This window comes from Megascapheus bottae, chromosome 8 (genome assembly GCF_031878675.1).
Source record: "Megascapheus bottae isolate mThoBot1 chromosome 8, mThoBot2.hap1, whole genome shotgun sequence".
NCBI lineage: Eukaryota > Metazoa > Chordata > Mammalia > Rodentia > Geomyidae > Megascapheus > Megascapheus bottae.
Window position 1 is genome coordinate 24,206,911 of NC_143516.1, and position 20,726 is coordinate 24,227,636.

Consider the following 20,726-nt stretch of genomic DNA (forward strand, 5'->3'; position numbering starts at 1 on the left):
TTTGATGGGCGGAGATTCAACTTCCGTGACTTCTTCAAGCTGACTCAGGGGTGCCGTCTCCACGCTTGACCAGGGACCTTAAGAAGCCTAGCCTGTTTTATCAAGGGGTTGCAAGGATTAGACACCAGGAACAACAATCTACTCCAAACTAGAAATCATACTTGACATTCAACAACTGCACAAACCATCCTTGGCCACAACAGCGCAGCCTACCTAGCACCCGTTTGCAAAGGCTTTTTCTTGATTGTCTGGGGAACTAAATTTCTGCAACCTTAACAATGCTTCAGTTGTCAGATCTAAACAGATTAATAGAGACACAAGCTTCAGATCCACAAACTTTTCCTGAATTTGTGGCTGGTGTCAAAAATAAAAAAATTCGCTCAATTAGGACTTTAAACTACCCACTATCACAGAAGATTGACAAGTTCCTGCCCAGTTATGAAAGGCACGGGCATTAGTAAGGCATGCTTACAAACTATTCTATGACCTCCCGGCTCTGATTAATTTGAATGGCCAAGCACAAGTGACTCTAAGATCTGACACCAACTCTGCCATCCAAGCAGAGGCTTTCCTGTCCCGGTAGTGTCTCTCCACACAGGGATAAACATGCCATTGGCATTTCACTTTGTTGGTTGCTGGATTTGAACTCAGGGTCTGGGCGCTGTCTCTCAGCTCTCCAGCTCAAGGCTAGCACCCTGCCACTGTGAGTCCCGAGCTTGGTGCTTGAGTGCTTCCCCCCAGCTTTTCAGCTCAGAGCTATCACTCTGCCACTTCGAGCTCCAAAGCAACTCTGTCCCAGCATCCTGCTGGCAGATTAGACACCACAGTCTCACAGGGACTTTGCTTTGCCCGGGCAGGCTCAAAACTGTGGCTTTCAGATCAATGAGTCTACAAAAGGCCACTTTACTCCAATTAGAAGCAACAAGGTGGTCAATACAGAAATAGTCTCTAAGCATGATCTTACCTGGAACTTGGTGAGGGCCAAACTTACATCTGAATGAGGATCTGCTGTCCTTCTCCATGGGCCTTCTGGAGATTGCTATAAAGTAACTTACAAGAGTAAGCTGAAATAGCAATTAAGCAATTACTTTGGTAGTCCTGATTTTCCTTTTTTCTCTTTCTTTAAACATTTAAGACAATTTCACTTTCAAATATTGTTTAGAAACCCATTTCCAATGTTCTTAAAACTTTTGCTGATACTGGCTTAAACAATCAACACCTTAGCCTTTATTTGCAATTGAAAAACCTTTAAGGGCACAAAGAACTCCTTCTGCCTTCAGGCCCCCTAGGGCTCAAGTCACTCCTCTTGCCTTTTAGAAAAGGGCCTTTTTTTTTTTTTTTTTTTTTTTTTTTTGCAGTTTAGATTACTGTCTTAAACTCCAACAACAATTTAAACTCAAATAACAGTTTTTCCCTAATGCAAGAACTATAGACATCAGTGCACCAAAAGTCTAGGTCTGGACTTAGTTTCCTCTTTTTTTTTTTTTTTTTTTTTTTTTTTTTTTCACCCAATAGCATGGAGATAAACCTTTAAACATTCCTTTAAAATACTAATCACATTATCCACATTTTACCATCAGATTTGCAAGAAAAGACAGACAGGCAAAATTTCTGACGTTAATGAACAATTTCACATTTAAATCTCTAATACATGTTTCCAAACTTTAACTTAAAGTAATAAATTCCAAATTCCCTAACATCTCTGTGCTAAACAGGATACAATGTTTACAATGTAAACAGTTGTATGCCTTGCAATAAAATGCAGATTTCAGGATCTAGAAAAATATTTACCAGTTTTTCTTTAAGACAATGCAATAATCCTTTGAGACATAGGAAACATTCAAACCTACTAATTTTCTTGAAGTTTAGACTTAGATTTACCCAATTGCTTTTGTGTTTCAAATGAGCTCAACCATTGTTTTATACAGCATGCTGACAATTTAACCTTGAACATGTTCACTCACACCCATTCGTACACACATTCATACTCAAAGATCTTAAAGCGCGCAAAATTAATATCGGCCGTTCATTTTCCGGAAATTTTAGTACCATGAGGGTTTTTTTGTTGTTGTTGTTTTTTGTTGTTTTTGTTGTTGTTGTTTTTGCAAAGCTTATTCTTGGAGGTGACAACCAGGTTTTTTGTTGTTGTTGTTGTTGTTTTTGTTTTTAAACAAAGCTTTCTAACAAGGCAACTTAGCTGAAATTTATTCTTCCAGAGTTTGTTTCTGATATCAGACATATTACTTTTTGCAGATGAAAGTTGGGTGGGAGTCTTAAACCTAGGAGAACTAAGACAAGTCTGTGTCCTGTCACCAAGTGTCTCTAGACTGTCACTTCAGCAGGTTGTAGGAAAAAGGAAACTGAACGAAGCCTGCAGCTGCTTTGTCTGGCCTCTGCTCACCTCAGCTGCAGCGGATTGGGAGGGGCCATACCAGGCCCAGAAATGTTCAAATAAATAACAAGGATGTGTGCTTGAGTACGCACAGAAAAACCATAAGGATCCATACTTAGAAATGGTACCAATTTTAAAGACAAAACTGGACAAGGAAAAATATGTAACACGAACAAGACAAACGGAGACTTTTAAATAATCAGACATTGACATATAACAAGAAAATTGGACTCAATCAGATACACTTAACACAAAAAACATGAGCTCAAATGAATGTTTTCACCAAACAGTTATTTTTAGATTTAGACATGTCTTGCTGGTGGGACTCTCAGGTATGCCTTGATATTGACAAGAAACTCAGAAGGGGAAGGGGGGTCAAGGCGTCCCTTGACCACCCAGGCCTCTATTTTAGGCCCACAGTGCACCCCTTTTTTTTTTTTTTTTTTTTTTTTTTTTAAATAAAATAGAATAAAAAAAATAAAACAAAACACAGACATACAGGGGGTCGGCCGACTTCTACTTACCTCTGGAGGCCTTTGCTTTTCACCTGGGCATCTTTTATAAAAAAGGTTATTAAGAAGAGGGATGGTAAAGACAAAATAATGTCACATATTAAATTGTGTAGAGTCAATGAATATGTTAAAAGGTCCCTACATAATAGTAAAAGGAGGAGAAACACAGCTCATATGAATGTGTGGAACAAGTGGATCAGTAGCAGTCCCAATAGACATGCACAAATAACTCAGGTCCTTTCCACGTCGCAGGATGCACCACTGGAGGGTTGGGGGTGTAGGCCCAGTGAGTCGCTGCTTGGATGGCCACTGTCACTCTCCACGATCCGAACGCAGCGTTCAGGCAGCCAGCGGGCGTCATTTTCTCCTTGTGAAAAAACACATACATGCCCTCGACCCCAGGTTAGAACAGGATCGGGTCCATGCCAAGCACCAGTTAGGGGATCCTTCCACTTTACTAAGGCAAAAGCACGCTGCTCTCTTTTTTCCCAGAATCGCTGAGCAGCAGATAAATTATTTGAATCCAAATTCAAAAAATTTAAAACAAATAAAGCATGATTAAGTATATTCACAGGGGTAGCGGGATACGACTCCCCTTTCTGTATTTTAGCAATTTGATGTTTTAATAATCCATTAGCTCTCTCCACGATGCCTTGGCCTTGAGGATTGTAAGGAATGCCTGTAATATGAGTGATATTATAGGAACGGCAGAAGGATTGAAATGCTCGGCTTGCATAGCCAGGGCCATTATCTGTTTTTATTTGCGAGGGAATCCCCATCACAGCAAAGCATCGAATGCAGTGAGAGATACAATGTTTAGTGGCTTCCCCAGCAAGGGGGGTGGCCAAGATAAAATTAGAATAAGTATCTACAGTAACATGAACATATTTTAATCGGCCAAATGATGGAACATGCGTGACATCCATCTGCCAAATGTGATTAGAAAGCAGTCCTCGTGGGTTTATACCTAAATGGGGGGCTGGTGAAAAAAGGGACACAGTTGGGGCAAGTCTTGACTATTTGCCTCGCTGCTTCCCTAGATAATTTGAACTGTCGGCGCAAGGCTCGACTGTTTTGATGGTGGATGGCATGTGACTGCTTAGCAAGTTCAACCTGAGTTAAGTAAACTCTGGTGGCAGAGTCAGTGACCGCATTGCCTTCACTTAAAGGGCCAGGAAGATTAGTGTGAGCTCGAACAAAGCCAAAAAAACAGGGGTGGTTGCGAGAACAAAGCAAAGTTTGTATTTGGCGAAATTGGGTCTGAATATTGGAGTTAGTAGTTCCAATAAAGGGAACAGTTTCTATGACTTGAAGAGCACGGATTACATATTGACTGTCTGAGTATAAGTTAAAGGGCTCGTCTTGTAACAGGACGAGTGCCTGTAAAACAGCCTCTAACTCCACCTCTTGGGCGGAGGAAAAACCTGTAACCCAAGATTGAGTTTTCCCATTAATGGTCAGAGCAGCCGTTCCATTTGAGGATCCATCTGTAAATACCAAAGCGGCAGAGGATAAAGGCGAGGCCTGTACTATGGAAGGAAATAGAAACGTATGACACGCAGCAAATTGGAGAAGTTTGTTAGACGGGTAGTGATGCAAAATTTTTCCCGTATAATTGGCCCAAGCAATGGCCCAAGGATCGCAATGGGCGAATAGCCAATCTTGTTGTTGTAAATTATATGGGACACAGATAAAATGAGGTTCCTGACCTAAATATTTACGGGAATCCACTCGGCACATGTGTATCAGATTAGCTACCAATTCGTAGTAGGGGGTCAGCACTTTGCCGGGTGTTGATGGTAGATAAAGCCATAAAAGTGGGCCATCCTGCCACAATACAGCAGTTGGGGAGTGAGAAGTAGCTAAAATGTAAACTCCCCAGGGTTTAGAATAGTCACAATAGGTCATTTGTTGCTGGGAAATTGCCTTTTCTACAATTTGGATGGCCCTCCTGGCGTCAGGATTTAATTCGCGCAAGGATGTAGGGTTGGTATCTCCTTTTAAGAGATCAAAGAGGGGTTTTAACTCTCCTGTGGAGAGCTTTAGATAAGGCCGAAGCCAATTTATATCTCCTAAGAATTGCTGAAAATCATGAAGAGTTCTTAAGTGTGAAGTTTTTAATTGTATTTTTTGGCTTTTAAAATAGTGTGGGCCTAATATATGGCCTAGATATGTAAAAGGCGGGTGTTCCTGAACCTTTTCAGCTGCTATTACAAGGCCAAAGAGGCTCAGATCCTGCTTTAGTTGTCCAAAGGCTTGTCGTACGACGATAGGGTCAGAACAAGCCAACAAGATGTCATCCATATAATGAACAATATAAACAGAAGAAAATTTTTCACGAGTGGAAGAAATGGCTCTAGCCACAAAACTTTGACATAAAGTTGGGCTATTTGCCATGCCCTGTGGGAGCACAAGCCAGTGATATCGCTTCATGGGTTCTTTAAAATTAACAGAGGGGACACTGAAGGCAAAGCGCTTACAGTCTTGAGGCGCCAGGGGTATAGTATAGAAACAATCCTTCAAATCTATAATAATCTTATAAGTATCCTTTGGGATTGCCATGGGTGAAGGCAAGCCAGGCTGTAGGGCCCCCATCAGTTCCATTGTGGCATTTATTTTTCTCAAATCCTGTAACAGCCTCCATTTACCTGACTTTTTCTTTATAACAAAAATTGGAGAATTCCATGGAGAGTTAGAAGGGGCCACATGCCCCAAGTCCAGCTGCTCCTGTACTAGCTGCTGTACTGCAATGATCTTTTCTAGTGAAAGAGGCCACTGTTCAACCCATACCGGTCGTTCAGAGAGCCAATTTATGGGATCAGCATGTGGGGGAGGGCAAACGACAGCTCCCGTCAAGGGATACCCCAATCCTTGTCTCGTAGGGTGAGACTGGGGTTGGAGTGGCTCTAGCTCCCCCTGTGCTGCTCGGCCTAGTCCCCTAAAGGGGAGGAGGCCTTGATCAAGTAACTGCTTAGTGACCGCAGCACTAGGACTAAACATATACACTCCCATTTTTTCCATGATATCACGACCCCATAAATTAATTGGCAGATGATCCAAGACAAATGGCTGAAAATGACCAGAGTGCCCTTCCTCATCTCTCCAAACAAGGATCGCACTGCTCTGCTGTGGGTCAGTTGCTTGCCCAACCCCCTGTAGGGAAGTCATAGAGGTTGTCAGGGGCCATTGGGCTGGCCAATGTTTTTTAGATATCACAGACACATCTGCTCCAGTGTCTAATATTCCTTTAAAGGGCTTTTCTTGTATAAATATAGTCATCTCAGGCCTCTCTTGTTTTATGCTTTGTACCCAATAGATATCAGAAGATCTAAATCCTCTCTGTCCACATGGGGAATTAGTAGTCTCCCCGGGAGGTAAAGGCACAAGTATTAATTGTGCTAATTTTTGACCGGCTGGGATCGATACCACGTGTTTCGGGGCAGAGGCCATAACTTTGATTTCTCCAGTAAAATCCTGGTCAATTTTGCCAGGTGTAATCTGTATCCCTTTAAGGGCTGAGCTACTTCGCCCTAACAGCAATCCAGCCACTCCCGGGGGAAGGGGGCCGAAGACCCCCGTGGGGAGAGCTTGTGTCCCCATCTCTGGGGTCAATACTGAGCAGGTGGAGGAACAGAGGTCCAATCCTGCACTTCCTGGGGTGGCACGGAGGAGGCCGGAGACTGATCTTGGGGGGTTGTTAGAAGATGCACTTGTGGCCGAGAAGAGGGAGGGACTGCCCCATGGTTTTGCGGGGCCAGGGGCTGGCCCCTCCTCCAGTTTCCCGAAAGCGGGCGGCCATTGCGATCTGTTCTTGACCTGCAATCTTTAGCCCAGTGCTTCCCTTTACCACAGCGTGGACATGTGCCAGGTGATTTTTCTCTCTTTTGCCTGGCCTGGCGTGGGCATTGCGTCATCCAATGTCCTATTTGTCCACAAGAGAAGCAACGCCCTGGGGGTCTAGCAGCCCGAGAATGCCGCTGACCTCTATATTTTAGAGACTCAGTAACAGTCTTTCCTTGAGGAGCGGCGGCTAAAGTAAGGCCTTGTACATGGGAGGGTCCAATATCAGCACACAGTGAAATAAAGTCCGTGATTCCTCCCTTATTCCTATGGGGTCTGATAGCTGCCTGACAGGCGGCGTTGGCATTTTCATAGGCTATGTGTCTAACTATAATCTCCCTTGCATTCTCATCTTGTACTAGGCGGTCTGCAGTCTCCATTAATCGAGACAAAAATTCTAGATAAGGCTCATTTGGTCCCTGTTTAACTTCTACTAGATTTTTTGTACGATTGGAATTGCGTAACTTTTTCCAAGCCTCTCTCGCCGCAGCATTTATTTGTAAATAGGCCTCCTTTGCATAACCCAATTGATCTTTGGTGTTTTTATAGGTTCCCTCTCCTAACAACTGATCAACAGTGTAAGGCAGGTTCTTAGACCTATTTGTTTCAATTTTAGCCCGACACTGTGCAGTGAACTCTGTCTCCCATAATAAGTACTCTCCCGCACTAAGGCATGCTCTGGCAAGCCGCTTCCAGTCATTTGGGCATGCAATACCAGCACACGCGGCCTCCAATATTACTTGAGTAAAAGGGGCAGTTGGCCCATATTGGGAGCAGGCATTTTTTAAATCCTGTAATAGTTTAACAGGAACAGGTTGATGGTTTACTTGTTCATCATAATCAACTAAACTAGGGAAGCATCGAGGCCCTGAAATATCTTCCCTCTCTCTAGCAGCCTGAGTCAGGTTTAATTGCGATGCACTGTGCCTGGTTGTAGTGCCTGTTAAAAGGGACTTGTTGCTAGGGCCTTTAGGCTTGCCTAAAGGTTGAGAAAGGGATTGAGGCCGTAAGGCTGCAGCCGGAGGCGGTGGGTGTGAGGGGTAAGGTTTAGAATCAGACACCATAGTGGCCTGAAGGTCATATTTCTTTCCTACTTCTGGGGGGGCTCTCTGCTCTGTCCCCATTTTCGATAGAAAATGTAGGATTTCTTCTAACTTCTTCTCCATCGTAGCCATTCGGCCCTCCATTGACTCATCATAACTTTCCTCCTTGATATTCAAACCTGAATTCTGATACTCAATATCTACTGGTTGTTGTTCCCTTTTCAAGATCTCACTCTCTTGGGCTGCGGCATATGGCTCAGCCTCAGGTTTTTCAGAAGGGTCCTTTAACTCATAAAGTTCCCTTAATTCAAGACTAAGTTCAGCATTTTCATGTAGAGGATCTATGTATTCACTTACTAAACTCCATACAGTAGCAGCCTCTATTGGGGTCTTCTCGGGGCCATATACATCATAATAATCTAGAATTCTTTTTCCTATCCGCTGCCAGGCTTTTTGGAATTCCTCCTCTATAGACCTCGGGCATGCCTCCTCGACAAACTGTAGGAAGCTCTGAAGCACCCCTTTTTCCACCCGCGTTCCGTGGGCTTCAAATAGGCCTGTTAAGATCGGTAGAAATAACCCATGGCTATTAGCTTGACCCATAATTTTTACTCCTGACTATACTCTCTTAATAGTCCTACGATGTGTTACTCACCACAGGGAGGGGTCCTTCACCTTCGTCCCAGATTTTCAGGGTCCCTGTTCGGGCGCCAGATGCCGGGGCCAACCGGCAGCAAACCAGGGTTCGCAGATTGGGGTTCCTGAAATAGGGGACAAGGACTAGGAAGAAAAAGAAGAGAGACAGACACACTCGGTCCGGGATGTCCGCCGTCCAGGCAAAGACTGACTAGACTGCCGCGTTTATTTTCCCCTCCCCCTTCTTCCCTCCTCTTCTCCCAGGCAACCTCCAGGTGTTACATTCATATGGTAATTCTCAGGTCATTTACATAGAATAGGGCCAGAAAGCAATAAGACAATATAGCCATCGTCTGATGCAAGTCAAGGTACAGTTTGATTCCACTCTGGCTCCCAACACTTCCGCCGTTCGCTGGCCCGGTTTTGTGCTGGTTTCTGCAGCCGTTGGGCTCCCAGCCTGGTGCCCTCCACTGCCAACGCTTTTTGTGGGTTAGAGCCGGTGCCCGTCCCCGCTTTCCCCGCGTGGAGCCGGTGCCCGCTCAAGCCGCTGTTCGCGGCTTTCTGCGCGGCTTTCCCGGCTTTGGGCGAGAGATGGGGGAGGGGTCCTCTCGTTCCGAATTCTTTGAGAAAGTTGGATGTGAGCTTTATCTGGATTTCTTTTCCGGTTTGAGTCCTTCTCCGTTGCTTTTTGAGTTTGTTGTTGTGGATTTCTTTAGATAGTTGGCTCGTGGGACTCCCTGGTTCTCTCTTTTTGTCAGAGAAAGCTAAGCAGCGTCCCTATTGTCTCGGCGCCATCTTCCTTCCCTTCTGTCTACTCTTGCTTCTTTCTCAGCACATCTTAACTCTGGTAGGAACCAGTCTTCATGGCTTCATGTCTTTCAGACCTGCCTAAACCCAAGGTCAAATCGACTTAAGGCCCACATGTGATTCTTTGCAATAGAACTGAGTTTGTACCTTTCTACCAGCTGGGCTAAAGGAGAGATAGGTCATTGTTCAGATATGAAATGACAACACTGGCCACCACAAACAAATCTAACCGTAAGGACTTACTTTTTCTCCCCTCTTATTTATGGAGCTCAAAATTACTGATTCTTTGTATCAACACTCTTACGATTTCATGTTCTATAAAGCCAGGCATTCTGAAAAGATAGAAAAAGTTTACACAGACATATTGTACAAAATAATGTTTCTTCATTTCTGCTTCTTCTCTAGTGATGAAGCAGAGAATATAAATACTGAGAAGTAAAGATTGGAAGAATCTTCCCAAACACTGAATTTATATCACAGAACTGTAACCTTCAGACTAATTACCTAAGTTACTCTTAATCTCCATTTTGACTTTCTCACACCTCCATTTTAGTTTCCATTACATTTCTAAAATCTTAGTGATGTTTGAGTTAAGATACCTTTAGGTAATTTTCACTCTTTTTCTTATTTCTTCCTTCCTTCCCTTTCTCCTTCTTCCTCCCTTCCTTCCCTTTAAAATTCATTCATGTTTCTATGTGAATCTCAGGTGCATTGATTCTAACCAGTTTGTTTTTTTTTTTAATTTTTTTTTTTTGCCAGTCCTGGGCATGAGCTCAGGGCCTGAGCACTGTCCCTGGATTTTCTCAAGGCTAGGGCTCTACCACAGCACCACTTCTGGCTTTTTGCTATGTATGTGGTACTGAGGAATCGAACCCTGGTCTTCATTCATGCTAGGCAAACACTCTACCACTAGGCCAAACTCCCGGAACATCATTATCCAGATCTGGTTCTGGAGATGTAAGTTTATTCTTATTATTTTTATCTTTAATTAGTGATGCAAAAGGGTTGCCTTCTCCACAGCTGTTTCTCTTGTGGCTCAAAGCTGCACAGGACAGCAAAAGTTAGAGAAAAATGTCAACAGTTAATTGGATTCTGGATGCAATTACTGCCATTAACAGGTGGCAAGTTTACTAATACTTTGAAGTTTTCTAAGTCAGCTGTACATTTGGAAGCATGGAGCAAACTTTGCCTGCTGATTGATAGAGACACATGCCTGCATAATAAGCAAAGAGACTGCAAATTCTCCAGGGGACACCTCCTTTTCAAAGTCTACTTGATGACAAAAAGATTGAAAATGGAGATGACTGGAATTTCGTAGGAAGAAACCCTTAGCATTGTTCAATAGAAATGTAATTGAAGACACACTCAATTTTTTAATTTTCTTATAGCCATCATACAAAAAAGTAAAAAGAAGCAGATGGACTTTTAATAGTGTCTTCTGCATATATATCCAGAATATTATCATTTCAGTACTTACTCATTATATGAATTATCAATAAGATACTTTGCATTCTTCTGCATGTTAAGTCTTTAAAATTCAGTATTTCCAGTACACATTTTTACGCTGGTACAGCCATATTTAAATGGGGACAATTACAAAGGTTACCATATTGGATAGCTCAATACATATAACCTTGAAGAATGAGAGATCTAGTGAACTGACACTGTGGGGACCATTACAGTGAGCATGACCAATCGTTCGCCAATGATGCGTGTATTCACAAACTAGTCTTCAACTCTTTATGCTCTTCCTTGACGAAGAGGCTGTGGCTTGTTTTGGTTTTTTTTTTGCTTGTTTGTTTTCAGTCAGACCTTTGCTATGTAATTAGGCTGTCCTGGAACTCAGGACCCTCACGCCTCTACCTTCTGAATGCAGCAGCTACCAAACACACCTGCCTGGCACAGATTCATTAAAGCAGACTTTTGGTAATATATAGCTGTAGAAAATATTCAATTTTCATAACAAAGTATGGCCTTTGTAAATTTATTCAGCTTGCAGAATGTAGAGCAAAATTATGTTCAATAAAAGTCAATGTGAGTTTATTTCTGGGAGAATTAAAAAAGGTATGACTACATTTTAAATCATGCTGCAGTAGCTTACTACTTCAAAAAACATCCCAATCTTCTGTCAAAACTGAATTTAGAAATATTTGCCTTATTTCTGTTCCAGCTGCCAGGCTAGACTCAAACTTGGCTAAAACTGAACTCCATGATTCCAACAAATTCTCTAGAAGCTGAAAGTTACTATGGCGCATGTTTACTTGGAAGGGTGTCAGAGTTCAACTGGTCATGTTCTGGTCAAATTATGCTGATGGCTTTCAGGTCACAAACCCCCACAGAGGCCTCCTCCACTTCCCTTCCACGTGTTCCTCCTTCAGGAACAATCTTGGTTCCACCTCATTACTTTTCCCGTGTTCCTTTCTCAGCATATCCAGAGTCCTTTTGTGACCAATATTTTGGAATTGATTCTGTTGCAGCCGTATGCAGCTCCGTAAGACCCAGCCATTTCTCATCCATTACTTCTCGCCTCCCAAAATGCACCGAGGAAACTAGCTTTCACAAGAAGGCCATCTCTCTTTTTAGAGGGGTAGGGGCTCTACTAATCAGGATCCTCACCTGTCCCTTCTGTAGTATAAAGGATATGTGGACCAAATTTTTCCCGGCCCTGAAGTGTGTAAGTCAGTCATAAATAACAGATCTAGCAATTATATAAACTATTAAAAGCAAGAGAGATCTAGGAATTTCCAAATTGATTCAGGTTTATAATCTAGAGTAGAACCCCCAGTCAGGTCAGGTAGAAACTTCCTAAAAATGATTATGTGGGACTTTTGGGAGAAGCAATGCCTCATGTATGCAGTGATCCATAAATATCACTATCAGTACTTAGAGAATGATATGGCGGTAGTAGAAAGCTGTTTATATAATGAAAATTTGTATTTTCCATTACTTTTCCACATGTAAGAGGTTTCCCTTTCATTTAAATACCATTGCAGCTGGGAATTTGGCCTAGTGGTAGAGTGTTTGCCTCGCATATAAGACCCAGGTTCGATTCCTCAGTACCACATATATAGAAAAAAGCTGGAAGTGGTGCTGAGGCTCAAGTGGTAGAGTTCTAGCCTTCAGAAACTCAGGCCCTGAGTTCAAGACCAGGACTGGACTAAAAAATATCATATCTATCATTATAGACATTTGAGATTTTAAAAAGAACGTATAATGTATGGTATATGTGTTATTCACAGAACACTTCAGAAGTCAACACCCAGCTTTAAAATTAAATCACAGCCAGTCCAATCCTGGTGACCTGTATCCCTCTCTTCTCTGCCCACTTTTGTAACATCCCTGACCTCCAGAAGTACCCGCGGCTGGGAATTTTAAGTTGATCACATCTCTGATTTTGTAAATAAGTACATGTAAATAAATGATTTGGGCTTCTATGCAATGGAATAGGCCCTGAGGGGCCTATTGTTCTGTGTACCTCTTTGTTTGTTTGTTTGTTTATTTGAGGCTACAAATAGATATGAATAGTATATGTTGTCTTTGATGATTTCCCTTTGTGCTTCACTCCATATGATTCATCCAGGCTGTTAAATTCAACTGTGTAGTTTATTCATTTTCCCGTTGGCTTAATAATCTATTTTGACAGGGAGCCAGAGTTTATCTAGCTATTCTCCTGTCAACTTACATTTGATTTGTTTCCAGTTTTGGCTGTTCTGAGCCATGCTGCTTTGATCATTCTTGGATGTGTGCCTTGGGGCATATGCACAAGCATTTTACAAGGCGTCATGCTTTGTAGTGGAGTTGCTGGCTCCTGGAGTACGTATGCAAATACTCATCTTTGTGAGACAGAAATAATTTACTTAGATGATTGTAGTCATTTACGTCTCTGAGTGACTAGTTACCAGATTTCATTTCTTGTCTTAACCTATTGAGAATGAATTGGTATCTTTTTGGGACCTCATTTTCATTATAATTATTTATGAATTGATCATAGTTTCATACATTTATGAAATGCTTGTGTTTTCTCCTCTGTTCATATCTTTTTCTTGCCTGTTCATATCTTTTTCTTGTTTGTCTAACAGCCTTTTACTTATCTACAAGAATCTTTGACATATGCTGAATTCTAAGCTACCAATTATTTTTATTGTAAATATTTTCTCCCACTTGATGCTTTCTCTTATAAATTTCTATGTGATGTCTTTTGTTAAAAATAAATTTGTCACTTTAATATAGATTTGTCAATCATTTCCCCCATAATTAGTATTTTAGGAAATCACTTCCTCTAAGTGATAAGAAATTTTCTTTCTTTTTTTTCGGTTTACCTTTAATACTGAAGTTTCGTAAACCTTATAGGATTCCCCTTTAGCCTCCATGATAGGTAGACCAATTTCTTGCACCTTTTATAAAACAGGCCTTTTCTTACCCCAGGAATCTTTCCAGTGCCATTTCTGTTACTTCCATGACTTTGTCTAGATCTACTGTCTCCCATCAGGAAAGTTCTCTCTTCCTGCAGGAAAACCACATTTTCCTATTGCATAGCTGCGGAAAGTCTTCGTACATTCTCATCGCTACACTTCTACAAGTGTCTTGGTTATTCTTGAACTTGAAAACTTTCACGTAAGGATGCCATTGATCAAAATGCATTGTACTAAAAAACTGACAAGTTGAATTAAAATGTCTTTGTATAACTGTTTAAAAGTAGTAATGAAAGAAAAACTCAGCTAGTTTTGTTGAAACAACAGGGATTTTTGCTGGAAACATTGAATCTGTATTTCTGAGGGGGAGTTTCTTGTAATAATTGAATCTTTTAGTGGACACCAAAAAAGGTATCCATTTATTTGATCTCAGTAATGTTTTCCAGGGATTTGGGAATTTTCTTCACATCTATTACAAACTATCACATAGTATGCTACTTTTATATCTAGATACATTAAAGGTGTTTCACCAATTATAAAAACAAACAAACTACTTTTTCTAGCTGGAAGTAGTGAGCACATAGCCATAAGAACAGCAACTCTGGAGGCTGAGACAGGAAGATTATGATTTCAAGGCCAGTCTGGGTACATAGTGATAACACCTGTCATTATATACATAAAACTATAAGTATTTCTGTTTCGTAGTCAGTATATATCTGTACATTGATTTTGCATTTAGTGGTTTTGAAACACTCTAATTTATGAATAATAATTTTGTTTCTTTCCTTCTAATTTTATTTTATTTTATTTTTGCCAGTCCTAGGGCTTGGACTCAGGGCCTGAGCATTGTTCTTGGGCATTCCTCAAGGCTAGAGCTCTACCACTTGAGCCACAGCACCACTTCTGGCTTTTTCTGTGTATGTGGTACCAATGAGTCGAACCCAGGTCTTCGTGCATGCTAGGCAAGCACTCTACCAGTAGGCCATGCTCTTGGCCCCCATTCTAATTTTTATACCTTATTTTCACTATTTTACTACTCTGGCTAAGGCTATCGCTGATACCTTTTCTTACCTTTGAATTTAAAGATAGTTCTTTTAAAATTTCAAAACTGAAAAATATACTGTTAGCAAAGATTTTTGGTGGGCAACTTTATAGGTTTTTAAGGTTACTCACTTCTTTTTTTTTTTTTTTTTGCCAGTTCTGGAGCTGGAACTCAGGGTCTGGTCACTATCCCTAAGCTTCTTTAGCTCAAGGCTATCACTGTACCACTAGAACCACAGACCTCTTTCTGCCTTTTCTGTTTATGTATTACTAAGGAATCGAACCCAGTGCTTCACACATGCGAGGCAAGCACTCTACCACTAAGTCACATTCCCAGCCTTCCCATTTCATTTTGTTCAACATTTTTTTCTTTAATTCTAAAGCATAAAAGGAGGTTGAATTATACATTTTTCCTGCACTATCTGAAGTAATCTTATTTTATGATCAATTTTACTTATGATCTAAAATATTTACAGATACTCAGATAATTTAAGTAATTCATGAAGATGTTAATATACCCCCATTTCTTATCAAACCTACATTTTCCCTGCTCTAAGCTTTCATGCTCTAACAGTTGCCTCAATTTGCTATATGACAGTCCTGAAGTATGATAGGTAAATCAATCATATTTCTCTTTAGGCTAGCTTAGCCTCTTTACTGATATCCAAGAAACACTGAACTTCAGGTATAATCCCATTACCATTTCTTGTTCTGTCAGATTTCCATAAATGGGAGTGACCTCCACATATGGGGACAAACAAAGCAGAGCATTACAGGAAGAGTTGCAAAAGTCTTTTTTTTCTTTTTGTTTTTCAGTTTCCTGACTGAATTGCATAAATTTGGAACATCCAATTTCAAAACTGGAGTAAATTTATCAGTAAAATACGCAAGTCTTGCTTTTTCTCCTGGAAAAGAAATGTTTACCTTCTAATTAAGCTTCTGTAAGATTGTAGGGAATTTCATTTGAATCCATTTTGGTAAAGTATATATTTTCTAGAAATGTAGTCACTTGATCTGTGTCCTGATAGTCATTTAGATTTCATAGGAAGTGGGTGTTCCTAACACTTTCTCCATGTGGTTCGAAAGCCTTTGATGCAGGAACATTTTAGACTCTTTGTCATCTTCTTCATCATTCATAAGAAACATCTGTTCACAGTCAGACCAGTTAGGTGAGTTGACTTTCATTCCAAGGTAGGTCTGCTGAGATCCTCTCAGTTGTCCTAAAAAAATATTTTCTTGTTTGCTCAAAGCTGTTTGTCCTAGGTGTTTGTGTCTGATTTTTTTTTTTGGCTCATACCCCATCTAGTGTTCCCAGAATCTAGTGACCATAACAGACAGCATAATGGTTTAGCCTCTCTCTCTCTCTCTCTCTCTCTCTCTCTCTCTCTCTCTCTCTCTCTCTCTCTCTCTCTCTCTCTCTCTCTCTCTCTCTCTCTCTCTCTCTCTCTCTCTCTCTCCTTCTCTCTCTTACAGACACACACACACACAACCAATATTATTATTATTTTCAGTTTGGTTTATATGTCCAGATTCTTCAGAATAAAGAGGCATTTATAAAGAAAAAAAGGACAGAAAGCTAGAAGGGTCTGATGAGAGTGAGCAAAGGACTAGGATGTCCTGTGAGCCTGGAGAATGTATGGGGTGGAAGAATTGAGTTAGGAAACCCCATGTGGCTGAGACTGGGATGTAGAAGGCCTCTCTGTTGCTTGCTTCAAATATATTTTCTGCTGCCTCCCAACATGAAACCTGTTTGTGGCCAGTTCTAATTATGACTCTAATTAAATTTCTAGACAAAAAAAAGAAAAAAGGGACAAATAATAACAATAGTAAGAATTTGACATGTAAAACTTTTCATCTATTTTTAACATTTTGTTTTCTAAAATTTCCATGCATAGAAATAAACAACATTCCTGTTAAGTGTGAACTTTCTGGGTAGTCTGAGCTTCCTTATAAATGGGTAAGTAGGAATTATGTTAATCTCTCTAAGTCCATCAAAAGCACAGATTATAATTCCATGGTAAGTAATCGCCTAATTAGATTCCATTAAAGACCATTCCTTGGTTAACTGTGTTCAGGGCCAAGTGTAATTAGGCATGGTGATGCCCCGCTTAGGAGTGCAATAACAGCCTGCAATTCAAGTGTTCATGCAGTAGCACACTTTCACTTGAAACATGAAACTCACTGATGTTTTGAAAATATTTGGCAGGAAGAATCTGTTTGTTTAGACTCTGAGGTAGATGAACACATTAAGTGGTTCCAGCAAGAATATGTGAAAACAGAAAAGAACTGGAGAGAAATTGACAAGTGAATGAGCCAGACTTTGGAAATCAGAAGAAAGATGATTGACAGGAGGACACCTTTGAAGGATATCCTTAAAATGTTTCCTTTCTTGAAATGCCCTCACCAGGTATGTGGATTCATCTTTATCACTCTGATCACAGGGTCAAGGTGTGGCCTTCAGAATTCCAGTGACCTCTCATTAGATTATTGTAGAAGCTGAGGGCTATTTCGCATGTGTTTAAACCATCAGTGCTATATATTAAGGAACTCTTACTATACAGCATTATTTCTTTTAAAACTGTTAGGTGATATATATATATATATAGTTTAATGGGTAAACAAAATACCTCTCTTTTGTGCTTTCTTATGGTGGCCCATCCAAGAGTCATGTCAACAGTTTAGTGTGATTTTAAAAAGTGATTTATCACAGTTTTTTTTTTGTTTGTTTGTTTTTTTTTGTTGTTTTTTTTTTTTTTTTTTTTGCCAGTCCTGGGCTTGAGCTCAAGGCCTGAGCACTGTCCTTGGACTTTCTCAAGGCTAGAGCTCTACCACTTGAGCCTCAGCACCACTTTCGGCTTTTTTCTATGTATGTGGTACCGAGGAACTGAACCCGGGTCCTCATGCATGCTAGGCAAGCACTTTAACCACTAGGCCAAACTCCCAGCCCCTTATCACAGTTTTTGTCTAAGAATACATTTCATGGAAGAATTCTGGGAGCTTAATCAAATACATGAAAATAAAAAAATAAAACAAAACATGACATGTTTTTGATGATCTACCAAAAACTTTAAGAAGCATTTGCCTACATGTATTATTTTAATAATGTCAACAGTAAACACATGATTGCTTACAGCTGGTATATTTCAGAGTTTTGTGTGGGTTAATTTATTTAATCCCTGCAGCAACTTGACTTTGGCTTTTGTTTCTTTACTTCTTAATCTTTAGATTGCTAGGACCAATCATAGCCAATAGCCTCTGGCTGCTATTAGATAGGAAAGCAATGCCAGACAAAGGTACCTGCAAATAGTTTTAAAATAAAAATTTGCCATTCTGATAGCATGTAAAATTCTTTTGACACAAGAAACACGTCCCTCATCAAGCAGTGTGCCTGTCAATAAAGCACATTGAGTTTCTGGATGTAGAATAAATAAGCCGATGTTAGTAATGATGGTCAGTCACTGGTTTTAGAAGCCTTAGGAGTTTTCATTGGAGTCAGCCCTCAGTGGTTCAGTAATACAGTTGATGAATCACTGTTAGGTATCCATTCAAAGAGCCATAGATGGCATTAAGTCTGAGTGAGAAGCCAAGAAGAGATCGGAGATTTTTAGATTTTTTGCTTTTTGGATATCTCAAACTATGCCTCTTGTAAGATTCCCCCTGCCTCTTGCTTCCTTATTCCCTTAGACTTTTCACTTTCCATGTCTAAAATGTGGACCAAACAGGAACACATATGGGAATGCTTTTTGCAATGACTGTATTTATTAGATGAAATTGTCTATTTACTGTATTTTTTAACAAAATAATAAAATATTTTTGGTTCCTCTAAGACGTAACTTTCTAAAACTTAGACCCATGCAGCTGGGATTTACAATTTATAAAACTCTTGGACTTCTTAAAACTAAAGCAAGCTTGACCCTAGTTCCAACTATTTGAACCAATGACTTGTAGAATAGAACGGTCATCTTTGTTCCATGGCTTGTCACTACTACTGCTGTGTTTACCAAGCTGACCTCTGTGATCCAGGTGCTGAGAAACAGAAGCTGCAAGCCTTGATCCACCTTTACCTCCTCTTCTCATTAACCGCCTCCACTCAAAAACATTTCCAACTGAAAACTTTCCAATTTAAAAATGGTAAAGTTCACACAGTAATGGGTACTGCACTGGTCTTCCCTGCTCACATGTCTAATGCTCTAGAAACAAGAGATGAGGCAACTGCTTGCCAGCATTAGTTACTGGCAGCATGGGGGCCTGGTTAAGAAGTATAGATCTGCATGGTTAGTTTCCAGACCATGGCACAGAAAGGTAGAAGCCAGGCTGAATGTGGTAGTTTTCAAAGGCTAAGCCAAAAGAAGTTGGAGTTGGGAAATGAGGAAGTAGTTTGTAGGACAGAGTTTTGGGGAGAGGGGGCAAGTGGGAGGGGGGGGAAGTAAGGAAAAAGCCCATGCAAAGCCTCCCAGAGTGCCTGAGAACTCAACTTTATAAGATGGGACTGCACAAAGCCAGAGGGGAAGGGGACAGGGGGAGAAGTGGGGGAAGGGGGGGTGGGAGTGGGGAGAGACAGAGAGAGATGAGGGAAAGAGAGAGAGTAGGGGGGAGAGAGAGAAAGGGAGAGAGAGACCCAGAGAGAGAACAGAGAGAGAGAGAGAGACAGAGGAGCAAAATGGACTGCAAACTGACAGCTGCTATCAGAGGACCATCCATGCTGGCAAATGCACATTCTGACCAGAGTAGACAAGTATTGCTGAGCACATCAGGCACAGACTCATCATTTCGGGAAGTCCATGCTTTAGGAGAATCATGCCCTAGGCTTCATTTTACCTGTGACTACAGGTCAACTTCAAAATAAACCTGCCCAAACAAATGATAACATCATTTCTTTCAAGGCCAGAACTGCAACTGAACTGCCTGGCAGACTAAAAGTGAACTCTCTAAAGGAATACAAATTAAACCTTCTGCTAGTGGATCGCTGGCCAACCACCAGTGGTGGTGCTGCCCTGGGTGCTACGCCCTTTGATTCACCTGCAAGACTGGCGCTAGAAAAGTCTGTAGTGTGTATTAAAAAGTTAATATATACTGTAGAAAGCCCTGAAAAATGCTCACCGAGTATTGCCATTTAGCTGGTGCTGTAACCAAGCCTTTGCAAAGTCGCCCCATCATTTTATCAAGCTAATTGTTTGGCGTAATAAGAACACGGTAAGACCAACAAACCTATGTATCCTATATGTGGAAAACTCAGTAGAGAAATGGAATATGAGTATTTCAATTTAGAACTGAAAAGAATATTTTACGGAAATGTACACATCCCTGGGTAGAGTTACTAACTTGAAAGAAAACCAACAATCTGAATTTAAAGATGGTCCAGTAGAAGGTACCAATATGAAGATATCATTTAACCTCTGGGACAAAATTATATATATATGCAGCCGGATAATAAAAAAAGGGAGAGATTCTCAAGAGATAATGAATTTGACTCTGCAATGGGAATAAGTAATCAAGGAGGCAAAGCAGGAAGATTTTAAAGGAAAACATGAGATTTACACAAGTTGCTTTAAAACAATATCCTTAATTCAAGGTCATGATCAAAGGTGGCATAAATTCAAGGTTAGAGAGGTAGTAATTCCCACACAAAGCCTTCTTTGTGTCAGGTTGCAATGGTCTCTGGGAAAAGTCTGGTTTTGGAAATTTTTTACTTTTAAAACTTTTGGCTTTATCTTTTCTTAGGAGTTTGACACCAGTGACTCCATTTTGATTCTGACACTGTCACAACATATAAAAATAAATGTCTTAGCTTGTTCTATGAGAAAGCCTGGAGCAATAACACATTGCTAGTAAAGAACACATTTTGGGATGAAGCTTTAGTTTCTAAATGCTTCTCTCAAAAAAATAAGTGACTGACTCCAGACACAAAATGATCAAGGAAGTGCTCACAGTCTAGTACCGTACATGAATGTGTCCAGAAGACAGGGAAATATGCTTAAAGCAGTTCCCACTGGTTAAATCTGGAAAAGCTGAACCTATTATAAGAAGACAAAGATAGTTTAAG

General features: G+C 40.7%; 1 protein-coding gene across 1 annotated transcript in view; it reads left to right on the top strand.

Annotated features, from left to right (window-relative positions):
• The window catches only part of Samd3 (sterile alpha motif domain containing 3), an 82,044-nt gene that overhangs the window by 55,998 nt on the left and 5,320 nt on the right, over window positions 1–20,726 (top strand). The window contains 1 exon segment of the mRNA XM_090338142.1: window positions 16,890–17,090. Within this exon segment, the coding sequence (XP_090194268.1) occupies window positions 16,890–17,090 (201 nt within the window).